This window comes from Vipera ursinii (assembly GCF_947247035.1).
Source record: "Vipera ursinii genome assembly, chromosome: 1".
Taxonomy (NCBI): domain Eukaryota; kingdom Metazoa; phylum Chordata; class Lepidosauria; order Squamata; family Viperidae; genus Vipera; species Vipera ursinii.
This window is the reverse complement of record NC_139512.1, coordinates 31,079,510-31,103,422: the sequence shown is the minus strand read 5'-3', so window position 1 is coordinate 31,103,422 and position 23,913 is coordinate 31,079,510. Positions and strand designations below refer to the sequence as shown.

General features: G+C 38.8%; 1 protein-coding gene across 4 annotated transcripts in view; it reads right to left on the bottom strand.

Moving 5' to 3' along the window:
• The window catches only part of CEP170B (centrosomal protein 170B), a 70,424-nt gene that overhangs the window by 23,545 nt on the left and 22,966 nt on the right, over positions 1–23,913 (bottom strand). For 3 of the 4 annotated variants that reach the window (XM_083359955.1, XM_083359956.1, XM_083359957.1), the window contains exons 5-11: positions 21,436–21,494; positions 19,011–19,149; positions 8,506–8,622; positions 6,947–7,423; positions 4,778–5,544; positions 2,070–2,255; positions 220–352 (exon numbers count right to left, since the gene is read on the bottom strand). In XM_083359955.1, the coding sequence (XP_083216081.1) occupies positions 220–352; positions 2,070–2,255; positions 4,778–5,544; positions 6,947–7,423; positions 8,506–8,622; positions 19,011–19,149; positions 21,436–21,494 (1,878 nt within the window). The remainder of the gene's footprint in view (positions 1–219; positions 353–2,069; positions 2,256–4,777; positions 5,545–6,946; positions 7,424–8,505; positions 8,623–19,010; positions 19,150–21,435; positions 21,495–23,913) is intronic. The other variant, XM_083359958.1, reaches the window with a different exon arrangement.

The window sequence follows — 23,913 nt, the reverse complement described above, 5'->3', positions numbered from 1 at the left end:
TTGGACATGGAGGATGTTCCTCAAGTATCACATACTTTGATATTGCCTCCTATATAAAGGAATTCTTAGCAGCAAAAATATTCAGTTTAGGAACATTAAATTATACTCTTGGAATATAAACCCAAATTTAAAACGATGAAAAATGGGTACAGAAACAAGTTGATTTTATACAATTAACGTCCTTTGAAATGCAAGAATGACATCCGTTGCTTTATCTACCTGTGTTAACGTGACAGAGGGAAGCTGGCTCAACATCCCCAGGTCCAGGGGCAGAACCTGGGCCTGTGTAGCTATCTGCAAGGCTTGCCCATCTTGAGACCCATTTTTGGCTACCTTGGGCTGAAGATGACATCTGCAAAAGGTGGAAGATGTGACATGGTTAAAACATGACCAAAGTTTAGTGTGGCATTTTAAAATTCCATCACAGCTAGATATTCATAAGTAACTGCTTTGCTGAAACACAGCTGGATTCAGATTTGATTTTTGAAAAAAAAGTGAGGGATCAGTGGAAGATTCAACAGAGAAAAGAAGTTGCACATTGATTTTTTTTTCCACTTTTCAATCAATCTACAGTTCCCAATGATGCCCTTTCAGGTTTTTCTAGGTAGTCCAAAACTGCTTCCCAATTCTTCACCCAGGGCAAACGAACGTAAGTCAGAATCAAAGTGATTACAGATAGTAACCAAAGTCTAAGAGCTACAAATATGAGCTTGTATTACATTTTATTATTTTAATCCCATTTATATCCCACCCTTCTCTGAAGACTCAGGGCGGCTTACAATCTAAGCACAAATCAATGTGCTTAGCAATAGCCTTCATTCTATGTATATGCCTGCTTATTAGGGCTTTCGCCCCCCCCCCAAGCGGCATTATTACAAAGTCAGCTTATTGCCCCCAACAATCTGGGTCCTCATTTTACCTACCTCGGAAGGATGGAAGGCTGAGTCAACCTTGAGCCTGGTGGGATGCGAACCTGCACTAACTGCAGGCAGCTGGTGTTACTTAAGGAGGCATTAGCCCACTGCTCCACCAAGGCTCTTGGTAGTTATAAAATAGTAATAACTTTTTAAAGTGAACATGAAGTCTGCAGTATCATTTATTAATATCATATTTATTTAAACACTGAAATCATATATTTCAAACCTAGGCTGGAAAATATTTATATTAGCATCAGAGTAATATGTTCTATATAACAGTAAAAAAAAGGCCATAGATCAAAACCTTAGTTTTAAAATAATACAAGTGAAGTAATGTAAGGGGTGGACTCAGTTCATTAAGGGTTTTTTTCCCCCAATGCTTTTGTATCTTTAATATTAAAATTGGTTTCGTTATAAAGTACAGGCATTTATAATGATTTACACTTCTGTGAAATTTCCAGGTATGCAAATGTAAAATAATACAGTTAAAAACATTAGTCTCTGTACATAAACTCAAAAATAAAACCCACTGAGTTAAATGGAGTTTGTTTCAAAATAAATAAATATTTTAAGGCTATTAGAGCATTTCAAAAAAATAGGGATGTAAATTCTAATCCACACTTGTTATACATATGATTATTCACTTTCTATAATAAATTGCACACTGCAGGTTATATTTCCAAATACTTTTTCCTAGAATTTATAGCTGGGTATGTATTTAAATTAGCTTTTTTAAAAATAAAAACAAAAAAATACCAGTGCACTGTATTGCAAAAAAAATATTGTGTGTGGGGGGGGTAAAAGCCCACTTTAAACGCATTCCAATCTGCATATTAGTCTAGGCAGCTCACTTGTATGTTTGTTTGTTTTTTGTAACTGAACTTTTCAAGCGTCTCTAACTACAACTCCATTTTGTGCACTTTTTGAGGCAAAAAGTGTGGGGTATTAATTATCTGTGTAATATCAACAAAACGTCCTGCTGTAAGTGACATGAGCTTGTGACCAATGTAAATCTAAACTTATGATTACCATAAATAACATCAAAAGGAAACATTCTTCAAAAATTGTATTAACATCTCCTCCAGTTCTATTCAGTGTGTAGGTGTGTAGGTGAATAAGGAGTTGGATACTATTTTTACATATTGACTGTACCTGCATATCTGCATGATGACCAGTTGCCACTTTGGAAGCGATGACCTGCATCATCGTCATCTTTGGAGTTGAGCCGTTTTCCCCAAGCAAATGATTGTGCCCTAATTCTTCTTTTTCGCCCTTTATAACTGGCCTGAAGGTTGAAGAAATTCTGGAAAATTCAGGAGACTCCAAAACACCAAAAACCTGGTGAACAGAAAGACAAAGGAAGCTTAAACAAATCCCCCCTTAACATCCTCATAGTGATTCATCTTCAATTCTGGATTAGCAGGTTGAGAACCTCTTTCTTAAAGATATTTTCATCTGTAAGATGAAGATCTGGGAGGCCAGAAGCAAAAAAAAAAAAAGAGGCTCAATCAGGCAGCTATCAGGTGACAAGGATGTTATTCTTGCAATTATTACTCCAATATGGGATGAATCAGAGAAACGTGTCACCACGGAAAAATTGGGAAAGGCAAACTTTGCCTTCCTAATATTTTGAGCTTCCAGGTCCACCATTATCAATCTACACAGGCTGAGATCTTTGAGAATATGAAAGCTGTACTGTAATTTAAAACACTGGGAATCATCATGGTGCCTACTCCTTTCACATCTTTTTTACCATCTTTTATCTATTTTTGCATAAGAAAGCATTGGTTTAGAACAAATAGGGAAACACATTCCAAACTGATATAGCATTATTAATTATTATACAATACATGTCTACCCAACCTGTAATTATCAACCCCAATGCAGCTGTCCAACTGCATGTTCACAATCCCCCTATTCTTGCAGTTCATGCAAGGGCAGGTTGATCAAAATCTGAAGAGGCAAAACTGTTGTAATAGTTCACAGGGTTCCTTGAACAAGCCATCAGCAAATACACACATATATAGCAAAGAATGTATGTAATTCAAAGTTAGCCTATTGTATTGTTACTAGATTTCGTGGTTGCAAATGTCATTCCCATACTAGATAACATTATCATGTGGGGATGATGAGGGGAAATGAAGTCTCTCATTTGGAAATGGTGTCAGTGCTGCCATCCTGCTTCGCCTCACCGCTGCTTCATTGATGCCAGACTGCCATGAATCATGGGAGGAGGAAACTATCAATTAGGTGGGGTGGGGGGAACAAGAAACAGAAACCACTCCCAAGTACCTGCCAGAGACCCCAAGGCATTCAGAATGGAATGTGAACTATCGTCGAGACTGCCAAACACCAGAACTGTTACCAAAACAGTAAGTTTGAATCTAACTGGACACTAACTGGGAGATAACCAGGGGGGAGGGGGAGGACCTGGGAAAGTACGTAGGCAGCTTTTGCACGGAAACCTCAGATCTGTTTTTTTTCCTGCTCTGTAAACACTTGTCTTAGTAAAAGTATTCTTGCACTACAAATGCAATTGAAGGCTTTTTATATATATAAATGGCCAACTATCCCTATAAATGGCCAACTATTGTATCTCAGAAAAATTAGACTCTTTCCTGGGTGGGAAAGGAGCTTTGTTTTTATAACTTCTTTATCTGGTGCAGCTCAAAGGCTGCAACAACATTGTGAGTTGGATTAGGCTAAGTGGGTCACTGGCTGAAAGCCACTCAACAGGTTTTTATGCCAAAGAGAGGCCTAATACTTACGATCTCCCAGTTCCTAGTCTTAACATGGCTACTACATCAAATTCTCTTCATAGTTGAATTCCCTGGAAAGCAGTTAATTGCAAGTAAATGAAATCTTGAGTTACATTTTTTATATATCCAGAGACAAGGCCAAAGTCTATTTGTCTACTGATTGCAGCTTGGTTGAATGCCCTGTTTCTAAGCATCCTCTTGCATTTTTTTTAACTTGGCTTGTTCTAAAATTTGCTCTGTTTCCTAACTGAAATAGGATTAGTGATGTAGTACCGTGTATTTTGGCAGAATACCACTATAAGCACTAGGTAGTTGTCAAGATTCTTGACCAACCACATTTGACTGGAAGGTTACAAGCTGCACAAGCCTAGCTAAGAAAAATAGAAATTCAGCTCTTTCAAATATTGCATGTAACACAACACAACCCCAATACCCTTTCTCTTTCTACACCCAATGATTGTTTTAAATTTTGTGCAAAAGATACAACCCTTAATCAACCTTATTTGCTTATTAAATTTATACCCCAACCATTTCTCTGATAAGGCAAGCGTATCACCTTCCCTGCAGTCTATGATAAATAAGACTTAGCTACTGCAAAATTTTGTTCCAGTGCAGACGTGACATTTTCAGTCAGGATTATCTGATCAGGATTCAGCCACAGGTTTTGTATGATCCCAACTTCTTGTCTCTCTTTCTCTCCCCCCCTCCCTTCCCCCCCCCCCTTTCTCTCTCTCTCTCTCACACACACAAATCAACTGGCCCTTCTCCATTAATGCCTTATTTAAGAGCGGCTTTTGTAATTGTTTTAGTTGCACAAGGTTAATCTGGGTTTCCATCAAAGAAGGGTTTGGCAGCTATCAAACCAAGCTGGATAAAATGAAAACTAGTTTAAAGTTGCAATGTTTAAAGCAAGAGCAAGTAAACTCATGAGCAAATGCAATAGGGGCCAAGGAAAGGCTACTAGTCCTATTAATTTAGTTGGTTAGCAGCAGTATAGTGGATGTACCAGGCCTTACTATTCTTACCCCAATATTTTGGTTAGCAAATTCTAAATGGCAAAAATGCGCCAGTTCTTTTTGTTTTTAAGAACTATGAGCTTACCTGATCAATCATTTTTCGAGCTTCTTCTACTTCTTTGTCCTGTGATTCAGTTTCAATAGTGTACGTGCCTGTTTCACTCAAGCTATCTTCCTCTTCCTGTTTTCTAGCTTTGGCCACTTGAGGATCAGCAATTGGTGGAGGAATTGTTTCTGGTGCTGATGGGATAATTACTACTCGGGAGTTTAGTGGTGTTGGCACAGGAGTGGGCTTTTCAGTGTTGAGCTGAGTCACTTGAGAGCTTTCCTTTAAAAATTCAGCAGCAAAATCTTGAGCTAATTTTGACTTCCTTCCAACACTCCCATGACTTTTTACAGGTGTTCGTGATGTTGAGGATGAGGAAGAGCTGACCCTCTCATCTGCCTTCTCCCTCCTGAAGGAGCCAGGTCTTGGAGTGGTGAATGCGTTGCTTGGCCCTTTGGTTCCTGTGGCAGGCGCATGTTGGGAAGACACAGAACTTCCTGGTTTCTCAGCAGGCACTGTAATTTTGCGTTTTTCAACTTTTGTCTTCAGGATGGGATCAACCTCATTTTGGGTAGAATGGCCACTGTGTGTGAAAGACTGTGATCTTTTCTTCCGGGGCGTGTCATCATCAAAGAACTCAATGACAAAGGCCTGCTGGTTGTGGAGCATTTCCTGGGGATCACGTCGAATTTGGCGCTGGAGTTTGGCTTGCTCTGCTATATGCTCATTGCTACCTGTCTCTTTCTCTGGCTTAGGTGCTACTTGGTCCTCTGAGTCACTTTGGGTTCCATCTTCATGTCTGTTACCTAAAAAACAGGAACGCAGATCAGATTATTCTAGGATAAGGCATGCTTCCTTTCTATGTCAGTATGTCAGTACTATCCCCCTGCCCCTTCCTTTAGACAGCATTAGACAACCCAGGACTTACTGAGTCCTCCTTTCAGAGAAATTTCCTTACCTAAACAGATAAAAAGAATTACCAAAAAAGCAGTGGGAGTGAGAGTAACTTTCAACTGTCTTTAGGCTTCCCCACTGACTATCCTTGTGAAAAGCACACAGGGATGTTAGAAAGAATGACCACAGGTGACTGTAGTGGCATGGCAATACTGAAGTGGCCACCACTTAATCAAAGCTCAGTCCAATGGGATTTGAGACATATTATTTGAGGGAGTCCATTTAAGGCATATTGATTCAAAAATTGTTATCCTGTGATACAACATTTCACCCAACTGAAAGTTACAAGCATACAAAACAAGAGAGTTTTAATAGTGTATATATTTGTCTATTAAGGGTTATCAATTACACTTACACAGCACTAGGAATTTTAAACCATGGTTTTTTATTTAAAATATACACATTTTAGGTCTTACTTTTTTTTGATGTAACTATTTGAAATTGTGACCTGAAAAGCTTCTTCCTTACAACCAACATATTACTTTAAAGAGATGTCAGCTGGTGTGAAAAATATATTAAAACCAAGACATGCCTTGTTGACATTTTTACTAGAAATTCCCTATAATGCAGGAATCCATAAAATGTGTAGTTTCCTATGTTTTCCCGTTCAGATTATTTGTTAGGAGTCACCACAAATCCCATGATTGTTTCTTAAAATCATGTTCCAAAGCATACTTGGAAACTGCATTTACAACTTACTTCTCATGCTAGCTCAACCCTTCTCAGAAGGGAAAAGAGGTCTGAACCTATTTTATAACATAGTCTGGATTTCTACATAGTGTTCCTTCTCAATATCTCTAATTCCAAAATTTCCCTGGCTCTGAATTTTATTGTTTTATTTTTTACATGTTACAAACAAAGCACAGAGCATCAATTCCTTTAGTGCAGACATGTCAAACACAAGGCCCGGAGGCCGGATCCGGCCCGCGAAGTGGTTTCATGCGGCCCCCGAAGCCATCCTGGAAACAGTGAGGGAACGGCCCCCACTGCCTTGGCCCTGGCCCAGAGACCCTCCTTCTGCCAGAGACCCTCAGATCTGTCCCACTCCTGCCCAGGCCCCCATAGGCACCCTTGATGAGAACGATGTAGAGCTGGCCACGCCCACCCAATAGGCCATATGCACTCTAGCCACACCCACCCAGTAGGCCACGCCCACCCTGGCCATACCCACCCGGCCCCTTGAGGGCAACCACAGTGCTGATGCGGCCCTCAATGAAATTGAGTTTGACACCCCTTCTTTAGTGAGAGGCTTACCTTTCAGAGTCTTCACGTGAACAGGGAGGTCACTTTTGGTACTGTATACATCATCTCCAGGAGACTGCCTTCTTATGAGACTTGGATCATTATGCACCAGCCAGTCAGCCACCTTACTCTCTGCAGAGATAATTTCCACATGGCTAGCATCCTTGGTGAGGTTCCGCCTCTGCCTGAGGGAAAACTTAGTGACGTGGTCTTTTATCTTCATTTTACCTGGAGTGCAATCATCAAACTCAATGGTAAAAGAAGCATGGCTCTGCACCACAGGCAAGACTGCCACATCGACATCTTTGGTGGGGATCTCATGGACTTGCACCTCTGGAGATTTTACTGGCTGATGGAATTCTTTCGTTGGAATTTCGAAGTAGCTGGGTTCCCTTCGGAATGCATAGACAGACTCGCCTTGAGATTCTCTGTAGCCAGGGATGTTGCCATTGATTTCTTCTTCGTGTTGGATTAAGTCTTTTGTTCTGTCTATATAGGGAGGAAATCAGCTCACAATTTCATAACTTAATAATATAACAAGTAACATAGGTCAAACAACAAAACCAATTCAAAGCAAATATGAAAATGAATCACACGATGTCAAAATCCAACAAGCAGACCTAGAAAACTATCAGGAGAAACTACTGGGTGGTTTTTTTTGGTTTTTTTTTAAAAGTTCCTTTGGGGCTCTTCTGAAAGACTGTAAAGAGAGATCCCTGCATACCCAGCTGATCCTGAGTTCCAGAAGCATGAAAAGGATGTAAGCCTTGTTCCTGCTACTCTTTCTCACAGATTGGCACTCAAGACGGGGCCTCAGTGAATGAACAGATATATGGATTACGGCAGTCTATTTTAGCCCCTAACTCTTTAAAGGCTAGAAGTAAATACCAATGCTTTGGATTGGGATTGGAAATACACCGGCAAGAATTGTAACTGGTGAACTATGTATATCACATGATCTGACTGCTCAATACCTCTTACTACCTAGATAGAAAGCCATTTTCTGCTCCTTGGAAAGTTTTCAAACACTCTTTAGGAAGCAAAATTTACCACAATTCATCTAGCCAGGACAATACCAGTTAGAACTGCAAAGATTAACCCTGCCTTTCTGTCTACTCTTGCTCCTTTCACACACTGTCTTTCCTTTGGCATACCCTTCCTTTCCATACTTTACTTCTCCCACACAATCTCCCTCTTCTGTTTTAAAGACAAGGAGTTATTTAAAGAAAGTTTTCTTACAGCAGTATGCCAGAAAGCAGTGTTTTGCTGGTAAGACCTGGATATATCATTTATTGAGGGTTAAGAGCAGCAGTATGAGGGAACCCAACACTCATACAAGCAGAGGTCCGTGGGGCCACATTCTCATGTTGCTTTGAAGGGATGGTCTTCTCTGCAATCCTTCTTTCCTAATAAATGCACTTGCAGATCCTAATGCAAGACGGGATTATCTTAATAAATAAGGGCAAGATAGAGATACTAAGTATGGAAGGGTTGAATCCTAAAGTTAGAACTCATTGCTTATTTATAAAAGACATGACTTTGCTGCTAAATGGGAGCTAGGCTATAGTGACCTGAATATTGTTCTTCTGGCCTTCTGTCACCTGTTGAATCCAGTTTATTGTTGGCATCATCCTCTCCCCACCATGATGGCCGGCCATAGAGTGGTGTACGGTAAGTACTTGTCACCTCTGGGGACAAAAAATGTAGACAAGAAACATAAACAGGGAGAAGTATGTGTTTTAATTAAGAACAAAATATCAACCTTTAAAATAGTCAACCATTCACTTGTTATTTACCTAGGGGGGGAAGCTTCTGCATTGATATATTTTTAAACAACTACAAACTTTGGTTTCAAATCATAATTATTCATACTACCTGGACAAAATTAACCACAATTACATCCAGTGCAGATATACAGGTATATACTTACAACAATTGGTTTAGTGACTGTTCAGAGTTACAATGGCATTGAAAAGTGTGACTTATGACCATTTTTCACATTTATGACCATTGCAGCATCTCCATGATCATGTGATGTAAAATTTAAATGCTTGGCAACTGGTTCATATTTATGTTAGTCCTAGGGTCATGTGATCAACCATCTTTTGCGACCTTCTGACAAGCAAAGTCAGTGGGGAAACCAGATTCATTTAACAAATGTTTTACTAACTTAACAACTGCAATGATTCACTTGACAACTGTAGCAAGAAAGGTCGTTAAATGGGGCAAAACTCACTTAACAAATGTCTCATTTAGCAATATAAATTTTGGGCTCAATTCTGGTCATAAGTGCCTGTACTTAAGAAAGGAAGTTCGCAGCAAGCCAGCAGCAGTATGATCTGAAGGTTTATTTATTTATTTTTCACATTTCTGTACTGCCCATCGCCCTCAAAGAGATGCAAGGTTGGCTTGTAATCATGTTGGCATAATTAAAAATGAATCAATATAACACCTGCATCAGGCCTCAATGCAAGTTACAATAAAAAAGATAATGAGATCCTTTATTCAACTTGTCCAATATAAAGTGGTTAGAAAGAAAGAGATATTATTAAAACAGATCTGTGATCCATGATTTAAATAAAAAATTGCTATTGAAACAAACCCATACTTTTTTCCTAAGAGAAGACTCCTGCGAGTCCCTTGGACTGCAAGGCGATCAAACCGGTCAGTCCTAGAGGAGATCAACCCTGACTGCTCTTTAGAAGGCCAGATCCTGAAGCTAAAACTCAAATACTTTGGCCACCTAATGAGAAGGAAGGACTCACTGGAGAAGAGTCTAATGCTGGGAAAGATTGAGGGCAATAGAAGAAGGGGACGACAGAGAATGAGGTGGCTGGATGGAGTCACTGAAGCAGTAGACGTGAGCTTAAATGGACTCCAGAAGATGGTAGAGGACAGGAAGGCCTGGAGGAACATTGTCCATAGGGTCGCGATGGGTCGGACACGACTTCGCAACTAACAACAACAACAAAGGCAGTTTTAATATTGGAAAATAGTCTTACAATAATCGCGATATTATTTGCTTCTCCTCTATATTATTGGCTACTGCTGACAGGAAAAAAGCATAAAGCCATATTGTCAAGAGTCTGTTGTTTCTACAAACTCTTTTGGAATTAGAAGAAAAGCAGCCCAGATCTACCACATGCTTAGCATTGCCTCAAATTTGACCATAAACTGTATCCAACTCCACAACTAACTAAAAAAACATGCTTCCACCTCTATCTCGATGGAAACAATTTAAAAAATGGAAAAGTAAAACGAATTTATTATGCATTTCTTTTTATAGCACACCCAGTCCAAGAATTCTGAGAAGTATACAACAGAGTAAAGCTGTAAATACTGCATAAATACAACAGGTCAATTAAATGATTCATTCTATACTTTTTCTTTATTCTTTGTTAAGTAAGTCCACATCTGGCTGGCTAACCCCAATTCAAGACATCATCTCTCTGTCATCAAAAACCATGAGCTACAGCTAAGGGCATTTGCCAGGAAAGTATGTTTAAAAACATGAACTGCAAAGTACATTTTTACTTCTTGGGAATAATCACACATGAAAAGAGAATCCTCCTTCTGGAAATGTTTGCCCCAAATTAGCTTTCACAGATAATTATGTAATACCGTTAACAGTTAAGAAAAGTCCAATTAAACACTATCTTGTTTCTCTTTAAAATCATTTTTAACTCAAGTATCACTATTTCTTTAATATTATGTGGCTTTTGACAACATAGCAGCAACAGAGAAGTAGGCACTTTCTACCCTCCAATTTCCATCACACCCCTTGACATAACTTTGCCACCGCAGTGCTTCAGACCCATCTTTTTAATGCAGAACTTAGATTAGTTACATCATGGATGGACAACATGACAGAGTGTCTATGGGTTGACAATTATTTGCTTGGAAGGTTGCACATATACTCAGAACAAAGATAAAGTAATTTGGATGGTATAACTTTAGATCGTCCCAGAGACCTAGATGGTGGGAGACACACTTGCCAGTTTGCCTTCTGCTAAATGGGTGCCTTAACCACAGTCACCATGGCAGACTTTCTGTAAGAAATCTGCAATATGTTTTGAAAATTTGAATGACTTCACCTATGCAAACTATTTGCCAACTCTTACATTCCAGTTATGTACCACCTTCCTTCCATAACACAGACAGAAATAAATTTGTAAGCATTCTTAACCCAAGCACATAGACTAGCTGTGCTTAGTTGCTATGTCATATGCCTTGGGATTATTTTCTAAGGGCCAAAAGATTAACAGAATAAACAAAAAAAACATTGCCATACTCTGAGTGTTGAATCATTCTATTTTCACTGCAGCTTGAATAAATAATAACTAAACTGCTCTGTTGTTTTAACTGCATTAGAGCTGGTTTCTTTGAATATACCTCATTAATTATCCCCCTCCCTCCACCACCACAATTTTTATGCCAGTCTATCCAGATGGCATTAATCCCTCAAGCACATTTCTTGCCTCATCAATTCAAGCAGACAGCTTAAGGAGTGGAGGGCAGGGAATAGATCCGTTTAAAGATAGCACCAAGGTCAATCGGACATTTGCATATTGAACTACAGGTAATCCTTGCTTAACATCCATCCATTCAGTGATGGTCCAAAGTTATAATGGCACTGAATAAAGGGGCTTACAAATGGTTCTCGAGGCAGTACCGAATATGGCAACGGCAGCTGGTGGCAGTGGGTAGGTGGCGGTGAAATGGGCAGAGATGGGGGGAGTTAGGTGGGAGGGCTGAAATGGAGGCAATCCCACTTTCTTCCAACAATGGCTTGCATCTGGGGGAGTCCTCATCTAATGACTGCATCAGATTTGCTCAACAACAGCAACTGGGGTTGCTGCAACTGCCATCAGTAACCAAGCTGCCACCTGATGTTTTGCTTAACAATGACACTGCTCAGCAATGGAGTTTATTTATTTATTAAATGTATTAGCTGCCCATCTTACCACAGGGTAACTCTGGCTGGCTTACAATATAAATAGGTAAAGGTAAAGGTTCCCCCGCACATGCGTGCTAGTCGTTTCCAACTCTAGGGGCCGGTGCTCATCTCCGTTTCAAAGCTGAAGAGCCAGCGCTTGTCCGAGGATGTCTCCATGGTCATGTGGCCGGCATGACTAGATGCCAAAGGCGCACGGAACGCTGTTACCTTCCCACCGTAGTGGTCCCTATTTTTCTACTTGCATTTTTACGTGCTTTCGAACTGGTAGGTGGCAGAAGCTGGGACGAGTAACAGGCACTCACTCTGTTACACGGCACTCGGGATTTGACCCGCCAAACTGCTGACCATCTAATCGACAAGCTCAGCGTCCTAACCCACTGAGCCACCGCGTAAAACAATATAAATAAAATACTACAAAAATACAACACACGACTCTAGATAAAAGATGGGGAGGAAGGAAATAGGATGAGCAGGGGGAAGGTGGGATCTGTTATTAATCTCAACCACCCCCAATGTAAAGCCCCTCCCCCATTTGGAGCCCTAAGACAACTGGCAGAGCCAGCTCTTTTAAGGTCTTGTGGAAGGTCAGGAGGATTGGAGCCGACCTGGGGGACAAGATGGCAGGTGTGATGGCAAAGAAGGCTCTTCTCCTGGACCCCACCAGTCGGAAGAGTCTGGCTCCTCTGCCAGCACAGGTAGGGCTAGGCAATCTCAGTGGGACGGGATGGTTTGTCCCAATTAGGATTGTTAAGTGAGGACTACCAGTATTTATGTCAGGTGTGTGATAACGTGAAAGCAACCAATAGGCATGTGTCCTCTTTACAGATTGGCCCTTGCAACTGTAGTCTGTTAAAAATACTGGGGTAGTAAGATCCGCATGGAATTAAACAAATTAAAATCAACAAAAATGGAACAATAAACATAGATGTACTCTTAGAGCAGTGTACTCTTCACTCCTCAAAGTTATTCTTGAAGATGAGGCACCACGTCCACAAATCTGATACATGGTTCCATTTTTAAAATGCAACTTATGCTGAAGAGAAAAAGAGCACAAAGGTGTGAACTCTTCCAGGAGAAAATGTCATTAGCAAACCTAGGAAAAAGGCAGAAAGTCCTCAACTGAAAGAGAGGATCAGGGAGACAGATTATTTCCTGATTCGGTGGTAGATTTTGGTTGCAGAGAATTTAAAGGAAGAGAAAAAGGTGGAAAGGAGTCTTGTGTTGAGGCTGAACTGAAAGAAAGCCTGTTTTGTCTCTCAAAGGTGGTGACAATAATTATCCAAAACTATTCTGTGCATGTCCATAGCCTGGAGAGAGGGAGGCTCCCTAGGCACATTTCTAGCTGTCTAACTAGAATCCTCTCTGTTCTCAGGGCTGTGGCTTCAGTACACATTAATGAACAAATATATGAAGTCCCCTTATATCAAGTCACATCTCTACTTCATCAAACCCAGTACTATTTATTTGAGCTACTAGCAGCTCTTTAAGGCAGACATATTTCTTATCCCAGTTATGTGAGGTTATTACAAAGTAGAAATACCAAGAACTGAGTATCCAGTAGCAGTCCACCACTGTTTTACAAGAGCAATGTAGAATAAAATAGAGGTGGAAGGGACCTTGGAGGTCTTCTACTCCAGCCTCCTATACCATTTCAGACAAGTGACTGTCTAGCCTCTTCTTAAAAACCTCCAGTGATGAAATGCACACAATTTCTGGAGGCAAGCTGGTTAATTGTCCTCACTGTCAGGAAGTTTGGGGAGCACCTGCGGCCGGCGTCAACTTCCCTCCGCCCAGTACGCTCCCACAGAGAGGGCCTCCTCAGGGTGCCACCGGTCAAAGAATGTCGACTGGTGGCCCCCAGGGGGAGGGCGTTCTCTGTGGGTGCACCGGATTTATGGAACCATCTTCCGGTTGAGCTCCGGATGGCGCCTGACCTCCGCTCCTTCCGGCGCGATCTCAAAACCTACCTTTTCGAACAAGCTGGCCTGGCCTGATGGGATGGGGTTGGGTTTTATTAATCTGTTTTAATCTATTTTTAATGTGTTTTAACTTATTCATGGGCATTTGTTTAATCGTTTTTAATTTTTGTATCTTGTTTTTTAATATGTATTGCCCTGTTCACTGCCCTGAGTCCTTCGGGAGAAGGGCGGTATACAAATAAAATAAATAAATAAATAAATAAATAAATAAATAAATAAATAAATAAATAATTTCAGGCTGCTTCTCTCTTTGATCATTTTCCAGCCATTGTTTCTTGTCCTGCCCTCTGGTGCTTTGGAGAATAATTTGACCCCCTCTTGTTTGTGGCAGCCCCTCAAATACTGGAATACTGCTATCATGTTACCCCTATTTCTTCTTTTCTTTAGACTAGCCAAATCCATGTAAATCATGTCATAAAAAGTGAAACATGAAATAAAGGTCCTTCCATTTTGTCACCAAGCATGTAGTATGCCCATTCTAGAGAGGGATGTCCTATCAACCATGCTGAGAATTTTAGACAGATAAACCATTTTTTAAGAAACGGGAAGCCCAAAAAACATCTGGGAAGAAAGCAATGGCAATCTATACAGGGGCTGGCAAGAAAGGAGCCAACTTGTAGACATTTTTATCCTATCTCTGATTAAGTCAGTGATTCAGTCACTATTTTGCATGAAATGGTTGCTTATTCCAGAGGTAGTCAATAAACTTCAGCTAACGTATTTTAAAGATATATAGCAATTATAAATTGCTTCATTTAAGAAGTTTCTAGAAAGCAGAAAGAATTGCCTGTCTTTACATTATGTGAAAACTCTGCACTTGGTTTTGCTGCTGAAGTAGGAAACCCACAGTAAATGCGATAATCGGGGATCAAAAAGAAAGAACAAAGGACAAAAATTTAGCAAACATCTGAAATTAAAAGGAGAGTAGGAGGCATGTTAATTTAGGAATGCTTAAAGACAGCAACACTCATCCATATCTACTAAAAAGTCAGGGACAACGAACTGGAAGATTAGAAAGAGCACTCTGCCAATTCTCCAGAGAATGCAGTTGTGCTAAAAATACAGTCTAATCAAATCTAAGGAAAAAGAGCTATATATTAAAAAAAAACTCCCAGAGGCAGCTTTCAATTGATAGCTCATCCATATTTGTTTACTCCAATATATCGGTCTGTTTTCACTGAATTAAATATTTTAATGTACATGTTTCTGTTAATCGCCTAACATAAGAGGAAAGTTTTTCTGTACAGCCATAGAGGATCAGCATCTAGGACAGGAAGAAACCTCCTTTGTAGTACCTGAAGGTCATTATAATTTGGAACAAAACTTTTTAAAATCTGTATCTGTATTGTTGAACATAGCACAGAATCCTACCATGCTTGTCATGCCAAAACCTACTTCCTTTTGCTGCATGCATAGATGGTTTTATATTAGAGAAATCTTGAATGTTCATCTGTTTTTAACCCATTATTCATAGAACTAAACCTTTAAAACCTTTAGTTAGAAAACAACAAATCATACAGGTAAAGCATCCATGTAATCTTAAACAACTGCCAAAGAAAAAATGTAAAATTAACTATACTGCAGAATCAGCTTTGCATTACAGCTTCTTCCAGCAAGTTGTTATTTCCTTCAGGCTGAGAAAATGAGCTTTAACCACCTTCTACTGCAGCAGTTCTTAAACTGAGGGTAATTTGGGCATATTCAGGGGATAATAGAGCAATTTGTAATTGTTTGTTTGTGCGTTGGGGATCCACGTTGGGACTGCCACTGCCAAGACACAATGAACTATCTGAAGAACTTTTTGTGGGGTGGGGGTAGTAATTACATTATTTTGAGGTTGGGAAAAGGAGTAATTGGGTCAGTTTAAAGATCACTGTTCTAGTGAGCAACGCAGCATGTTACCTGCCACATATGGGAGAATTGTTTAACCAGAGCATAAAAATAAGAAAGCAGATATATGAACACAATAATAGATACACACACACACACACACACACACACACACACAGAGCAAATTAAATAAAAGGGGACAAGTTATATGAAGCAGTCTTTTTTTCCTTCTATCATTATTCAGAAGGAGAGGACATATTTCTCTGAGGTTTTTTTTAGCATTTGTGGTTTGCATGACACTGGCTGTTTTTCAGTGTTGTTTCTTTAAGCAGCTTTATTGTCTCCTATGCCTTTAGAGCTTAGAAATTCCAGCAATCCTGTATCACCAGTGAGAACCAACCTCTTAAACACCCCTTTCATGTTTTGTCTAACAGCATGAGAGTTAACTTTTTTGGAAATTAAAATAATGATTATGGTTATATTTATTATTTCAGAAATACTTATAGACTGATCTAATTAACAAGGTTCCATGTACTATACTAAGAACAAACCAGAAACAGAATTATCTCAAACACAATTAAAAACAACTCCTTTTTTACATTGGCTTCCATCCCCCACAATTTTAAAGACCTTAATTTAGTCCCAAAGCATTTAATCACAAATTAAATATTTTCTTATATGATATACTTAAATGAATCATGCCATCATAACAGCTCTTGGCACAAATTTGCTGGTCAAAGTTTAACCAAAGTCTCAGAATACTAAAGACTACGAATGAGTAGATCTCCTTCCCATTTTGGGACACTCATAATTGTACTTCCTTTTCACATTTTTTTTCCTTTTAGGATTGCTTCTATGAGATCATACTTCCACAAAGCATAACCCTCATTCTTGAAACCCATTCATTATTGTTAGTTTTCTGAATTGTGGGTCTCTGTATTGCTACTTGTGTTACTCCTTATACTTAGACAGACCACTTTTCAGCCACTCATCTACTCTTGCGAAACAGCTAACTGATTACACCAAGACCAGGTCAAAACACCTTTTTGGAAGTCACATTAAGTATGGGAGTGTGCACTTAAAAATGCAAACACAACTAGATGAAATCACTTCCAAGAATTCCTTAGCATCTTCCACTATATTGAATTATTTTGTCATGCTATTTATATTTTACTTCTGCAATAAACAAGCTCTGAAGCCTAAAAGTAATACAAATCACATATCTCAGTTACAAAAATCATTAAAAAAATTAAACTGTTGTAAAAGCTTGTTTAAAAAAGACTATGTGAAGTTCAAAAATTTGAATATATTGCAAGTTACGATAGATCAAGGAAAAAAAGTAAGATGTTGGAATTTTTTTGTTTAAATCTCTTAAAATATTGTTATTTTCTTATTGCTTTGTGCATTTTTAGCTGACAAACTATACACTAAAATTTTATGAGAAGGTTTATAATTGGAATCCAAAATCAATTTTAAGAAGAATACCTAAGGTAAATTAAAATAAAGCTGTTTTTATTGTTTCCCCAAAGTTGCAACAGGTGATTCAATTTGTAATTTCTTATGGAAATACAGCTCATCAGAAATTTTGCATTCTATGCCCCATGAGTCATCTAAACCAGTGTTTCTCAACCTTGTGAACTCCCAGAATTCCCCGCCATGATTGGCTGAGGAATTCTGGTAGTAGAGATCCACCCATCTTAAAGTTGCCAAATTTGAGAAACACTAATCTAAACTGTTCATACATGACTTGCAAGACAAAGACAAGTTTGCCCAGCCTGCAGACTTTATGGAAAACCTATTCATTTGCCTACTAAAAAATTATAATAAGCATGTACACAGTCTTCAAGCAAGAAAAACAGCAAAAAAATGGAAAAGACATAAGGAATTTACTTTAAACCCTAAAGGCATAAAACACTTAAAAAATACCAGACAAGATGGTTAGCACACAAATCTAATACATACATTAATAATGATGTTGCTGAAAATGAAATAGTGACTTGTTTATATAGGAAAAAAACACTCTCATTTTAAATAAATCTTCTCCAAAATCCTTCTGATTTATATAGCTTTCAAGTTTAATAACTTCAATAGTTAGCTTTTAAGTTTTTCATCTTTAAGTTTATAACCTTATAAATGTTCAAGTGGGGTAATCTGAATGTGACTTTCAATTCAAGTAAAGATAGGACTATCAGCCAGAGTATGTTGTGGTGGGGAAAAAAACGCAATGCAAACAACTGCAATATTAGGGGATCCTTTATATTATCTAAGTAGCACGATGGCTCAGTGGTTAAGATGCTGGGCTTGTCAGCTGGAAAAGCTGACAGCCCAGATTTGAGACCTGAGCGTCACTAGCTCCCATCTTCACCTAGTTCAGGGGTTCTCAAACTTGCCACTTTAAAACTTGTGGACTTCAACTCCCAGAATTGCCCAGCCAGCATGGCTGGCTGGGGAATTCTGGGAGTTGAAGTCTATAAGTCTTAATGTGGCCAAGTTTGAGGACCCCTGGTCTAGTTCCCGCCACCTAGCAGTTCGAAAGCATGCAAATGCGAGTAGATTAATAGATACCACTTTGAGAAGGAAAACAGCATTCTGTGATGTCATACTGTCCACATGACCGCAGAAACATCTTCGGACAGCGCTGGCTCAATGGCCCTTGAAACGGAGATAAGCACTGCCCCCTATAGTCGGTTATGACAGTGGAGTAAAATCCGCAGGGACTCCTTTCCTTTTCCTTATATTATCTAGACCTTTGCTCAAGGAATGCAGTGGGAGTTTTGTTTCTAAAGGCAGTGAATATTTTAAATAAGATAAATATAGCATCTCAAATCTCTTGACTAAATTATTGATCCCATTGCAAAGTTGATTTCATATCAGTATGCACATGAATGTAGCATATACTGCACACATAACAAGATGCTTTTTCTAACAGTCTATACTCTTTGGATCCCAGTTTCCCTCTGGAAAATAAAGAACAAGCTTTGTTAAAACTCTCTTCAAGCACTAATTTCAACGTCAACAGGAACAAACAAAAGAGGTAGTAGTCCTCACTTACACTATAACACTACTCATGCAGCATCAAGCAGATGAACTCTGTTGTTACTATGCATTTTTCAATGAGTAGGGTATTTTATCCTTGGGCACTGACAGTTATACGTGGTAGATTTTCCTGTGTTTTAATCCTTGTCAACTGCCCAGAGTCACTTGTGTAAAATGGATGGTTATATAAATATAATAAATAAATATAAATCAGAATTCTAGAGGAGAAAGGCCTTTCCCACATCTTAATTAACTGGTTTTTCTAAACTGGTACCTGTAATTGCTTTCTTCTCTCCTTTCTCCAGCTTGGCTTGGGGCAATTCAATATTTCCACCATGTTCCATTGGCTGCTCTGCTCTTTTCATTGCTGTGGCTTTAAAGCTCATCTGAAGTTGACTGGTATATTTCTCATGCTGAAGAGGAAAGGCAAGAAACGTGGTGTGCATATTCTGAAATGCGCAGGAACTCACAAACAAAGGTCATTTTGTAAGGTAGATGGTGAAAAGGAATTTGTATCAGGAAAATAACTGAGAAATATTGTAACACCTATTTTTCCAGTGTTTTGGTTCCAATCCTAATCTCTTTATCACACAGTGTGTATTTTAGAAAAGTAACAAGTTTTGAATTAGGAAGATTCAGCAAATATCTTTTTGGCCACTGAACAGTAATTTCTGAAATGATACAGAAGCAGAAGTAACAAGAAACACAAGTGGTTCCTGTTCTTCCACGCATGTCTAATTTTAAGCAGAATACCTCTAACCTTTCCCTACCACACCTGATTCAGGAAGATAAAGAGCTCATTTTTCATAGGATTACTACCTTGTTCACTGGCTTCAGCAGAAAAACCAGGTATATCAATGGACCTCAACTGACTACTCCTTTAAGTATTACTCTATGATTTTTTTATATGTATATTATTTACAAATAACTCAAGACAGCAAACATATCTAACCCATCCACCTCCTCCTATTTTAGCCACAATAACAATCCTGTGAGGTGGGCTGGGCTGAGGGAGAGTGACTGTCCAAAGTCATCCAGCTGGCTTTCATGGCTAAAGTTCAGCTTCGACTTGAACTCATAGTCTGCTCCTTTCTAGCCTGGTGCTTTAAAAGCACTAGATCAAACTGGCCCCAGTAAGAACAAGCTAGAAATATACAAGGATGAAACTAAATTATAAAGTATTTTTGCTGCCAAACATGGAACAGGAGGCCAAACCTACCCTTTAGGCAACTACTTTCCTGCACGTAACATTAAATCTTGGTGTAGAGTTACATGCAAATCTACCCCAGGCAAATCTTGGCATACAGGAAAAGCTTGACTCTGTTGCAGTGGAGATGCAAACAAAGAAGAGGCAAGGTACAGAGATGAGTTCATTTCAGTAGCTTAGTAGCTGAATTCACTTAATTTTCAGAGACAAAATCAACAAGTAAACTTTAGGAATCTTTGGTTGTTTGGATGAAAACATAGGCAAATTTGGAGAAAGGTAAAGAGCATTGTATTGGTATAATCCACTGTTGAAAGTAAGTCACTAAGTCCATTTTAAATTGCTGTTCATTGCCAAAATAGTCCCATTAGCTTCTCACTGAAATTCGGGTGAGGTTATCAATCAGTACTGCTATAAATGATTTGTGTTTTCTGACCAACAATGGCATTAGTGCAATGAAAGATGTTATCTTTCCTGCAAAGCATATTTTCTCAGAGTTGGGTAATCAAAATAAAGCTTATAGCCTACATCCCTACTTTGTCCGAGCCAAGATTTTTCAATATTTACAGTTGATTTGTTTTAATAAATCAAGTCTCTAGAACTCATGACTACCATTAAAAGCCTGAAAATGTGAAGGAATCCTGTCTTGAGGGCTAGGTGGAACATTAAGTTATCACTCAGGATTTGGCAAAGCGCAGAACTGCCTTCTAAGATTATTTCAGCATATTATGTTGGTAATTTCTCATGGGAAAGTTTTGTGGAAATATATGGGAGAGGTAGTAATCTGCATCTGAGAAAGATTAGCAGATCTTTCACATCAATGAAGCTTAAGAAAACATCTAAACTGACTGTGCTTGGTTCCGGGCTGGGTTTTCTCAGGAGCAACACATGAAAAGTTCATTCCAATTATTATACACATGAACTTGGATTTCAGTTATTTTCAAAGCATTCATTTTTGTAATTTACCTGAATATAATGTATTTTGGAAAATATTTCTCGAACTGTAAACTGCATTGCAAAATTTGGGAAAGTGCAGTTTTCAGCATCTAACTGCATTCTAATTTATACACAAGTTTAGAAAATGAGAATTGGGCATTTGAACAAACAAAAATAAGAACAAGCAATTTACCAAATTGACTACGTGGCTGCCTAAACCTGTATTACAGGTTTTTTAAAAGCGACAACCACTTTCCATTATCTCCTGTACTTGGTCCTTATTTAAAAGAAAGTTCTTTAGCACTGAACTTAACACTTTTATGTATAAAATCTATATTGAGCTGTCATTCTGTTAATGACCTAGGACTACAATTTTTCAAGAATTCTGGTCCTTCCTTCCTCTCTTGCTTTTCCTCTTTTTTTAAACAACCTATGTAAAAGATGGCAAAAATAAAATAAAGTGTAGTGGCACTGATGGTGGTCAGCTAAATTTCAGGCGGAATTCTCCACTAAAATCATAGCTTCACTTTGCCACTTAAAAGAGAGCAGAGATACTTACTTTTAGCACTTCTTCTGGAACCTTGTGCTGGATGTGCTCTAGGACATACATGTTTGCATGTAGAAAAAATATTAAGGAAAAATGCAGCTTCAGGAGAAGGTTAACAGTAACTTCAGGCAATTCATCATTCACACATACAAAGAAATCCCATCTCTTTTGGGATTATTTTAAAAAGAGATAGGCAAGATATTGCCACATGAAGCCTTCCAAACATTTCAAGGCTACAAAGTTGGATGAAGGCTAGGGTATGAAAGTAAACTCAAAAGAGGTGAAAAACCATGACTGATTATTAAAGCTGTTGTTAAAGGGTTAAGATATGGTGCATGCAGTAATACTGGTTAATTATCAGCATTTGAGAAGGCAAACAGACACAACTTGATTTCCTTTTCAATCAAATGATTTATCGTAACTGGAGATCATAAAAAAGAGAATTTAGCTATGTGCGTTATTGCAAATCTCGGAAGAAGGCTCTACTTAAAGGTAATTTTTGTTCTTAAAATGTATTAAAGTGTTTCATATAAGCACTTTCCTTTATTTAGAACAAAAATATTTATTCTAATAATAATAGAGAAGCCTTCTCTAAAAACTGACTGAATCTAAAATCTTCCCTGTAGGGTAGCCCAAGCTATCCAGTGCTCCAACAGGAAAGAATGAATGAATCAACATCACATGAGATTGATAATAATGTTACAATATCATTCCTTTCCTTATCCCCCCTCCTTTTCTTACATATACCGTATTTTCTGGCGTATAAGACGACTGGGCATATAAGACGACCCCCTACATTTCCTGTTAAATTATAGGGTTTGGGCTTTACTCGCGGTATAAGACTACCCCTCTTCCAACGCACACCAAATAAAAATTAAAAAAACATCAGATTTGATTTTAATATGGTAATTTTAATTCAAATGCTTATGACATGCAGGTACTTAGTAGGAAAACTGTCACTTATAAACATAAGGCTGTTTGTCATCAAACATGTAAACATAAAACAGTGCAAGTGGATTAAACTTCTCCTAATTCACTCTAAAGCTTTCCCTGCGCAGACCAAATGGGAGATCTGCTCCAGGTTTTCCAGCCAGCCCGCCCAGTTCCTGAGTCAAATGTGTCCTTAGAGCTAAGCAGCAGCTCTGGCTGCTGCCTTCCCCACCTGCCTTTCAAGTTGGGATAGACTGCAGCTGCTCTTCAACTTTAGAATGAAAGACGCCCAGACCCCAGCCTGTAAAAAATCACAGACTGCAGCTTCTTCTCCAATTGGTCCCGCTTTCCCTGCGCAGACCGAATGGGAGATCCGCTCCAGGTTTTCCAACCAGCCCTGTCCCTAAAATTTCAGCACCCGGCGTATAAGACGACCCCTGACTTTTGAGAAGATTTTCATGGGTTAAAAAGTCATCTTATACGCCAGAAAATACGGTATTCATCAAGCTACAATACACACTAACTATACTTAAAATGACCAAAGGAACTTAGGAGTCCATCAGTGACCACATCAATTTGGACATATATTTGCAATACCATTCATTAATGGACTATTATGGAGAATTGTTCATTATGAAGGGGTCATTTTTAACAGTAGCAGTTAGCAGCAAAAGCTACAACTTATACATCCCAGAAAGTTTCCAAACACTAGTGCATGTCCCATTAATTACCAGAAATGAATAGTAAAAAGAGGACACCAGAAAGTAACACCTATCTAGTTCCAACAATGACTGGTAACTAAGAAGGTGTTCAACAATAAAACTGGTCTAAATTAAAACTTAAGTCTCCCTTCATTCCACTCAAAGAATATCTATTTCTCTAGGCTGCTATAAAGCAACAGTTTCTTGGGAAAAGAGATGCCAATTAAAATTAAATTAAAACTGCCCAGAGTCAAGCAGATATTGAAATGGGCAGCGTATAAATTTGATTAATAAATAAATACAATGACTTTTATAAATTTGATCTTTGTATTGGCTTAGTTGATAGATGAAATTAATCTTTCTAAGCAATGATGTTTCTGAGATTTGTTGTGCTTATCACAGGCATTTGTCATTCCTTTCAACGGTTACATCAAGTGCAGCTTTACTCTTTCCTTCATTGCTCACAATTTCCCAGCAGAAAAGAAATATTAATGCACCAAGGAACCTGCCTGCTCTAACAAACAGGGAGAGTGTTGGATGCTTCCCAAAATAGTGGCTTAATTCTTCAAGAGTGTCATGTTGTCTGTGGTGCACAGCTGGGGAGCCAATGCTGTCGATATGTTCTGTTTCTGCACTGAACAGAACGTGTCTCCTTATTCAGTCTCTGCTTGATGACAACTCCTGGCAAGACCTCTCTCTTCTGCTCTGCAGTGTTCAAGAACTAAAATATTTATTTCTACGATGGTGGATCTTCCTTATAAAATCAGTCTTTTGGTTAAAGAGGTCCTATCTCCACAGAGCTACTGAAGGAAAGGAGGCAGAGGCTTAGGATGGCACTACCAAAGGCAAATTTCAATTT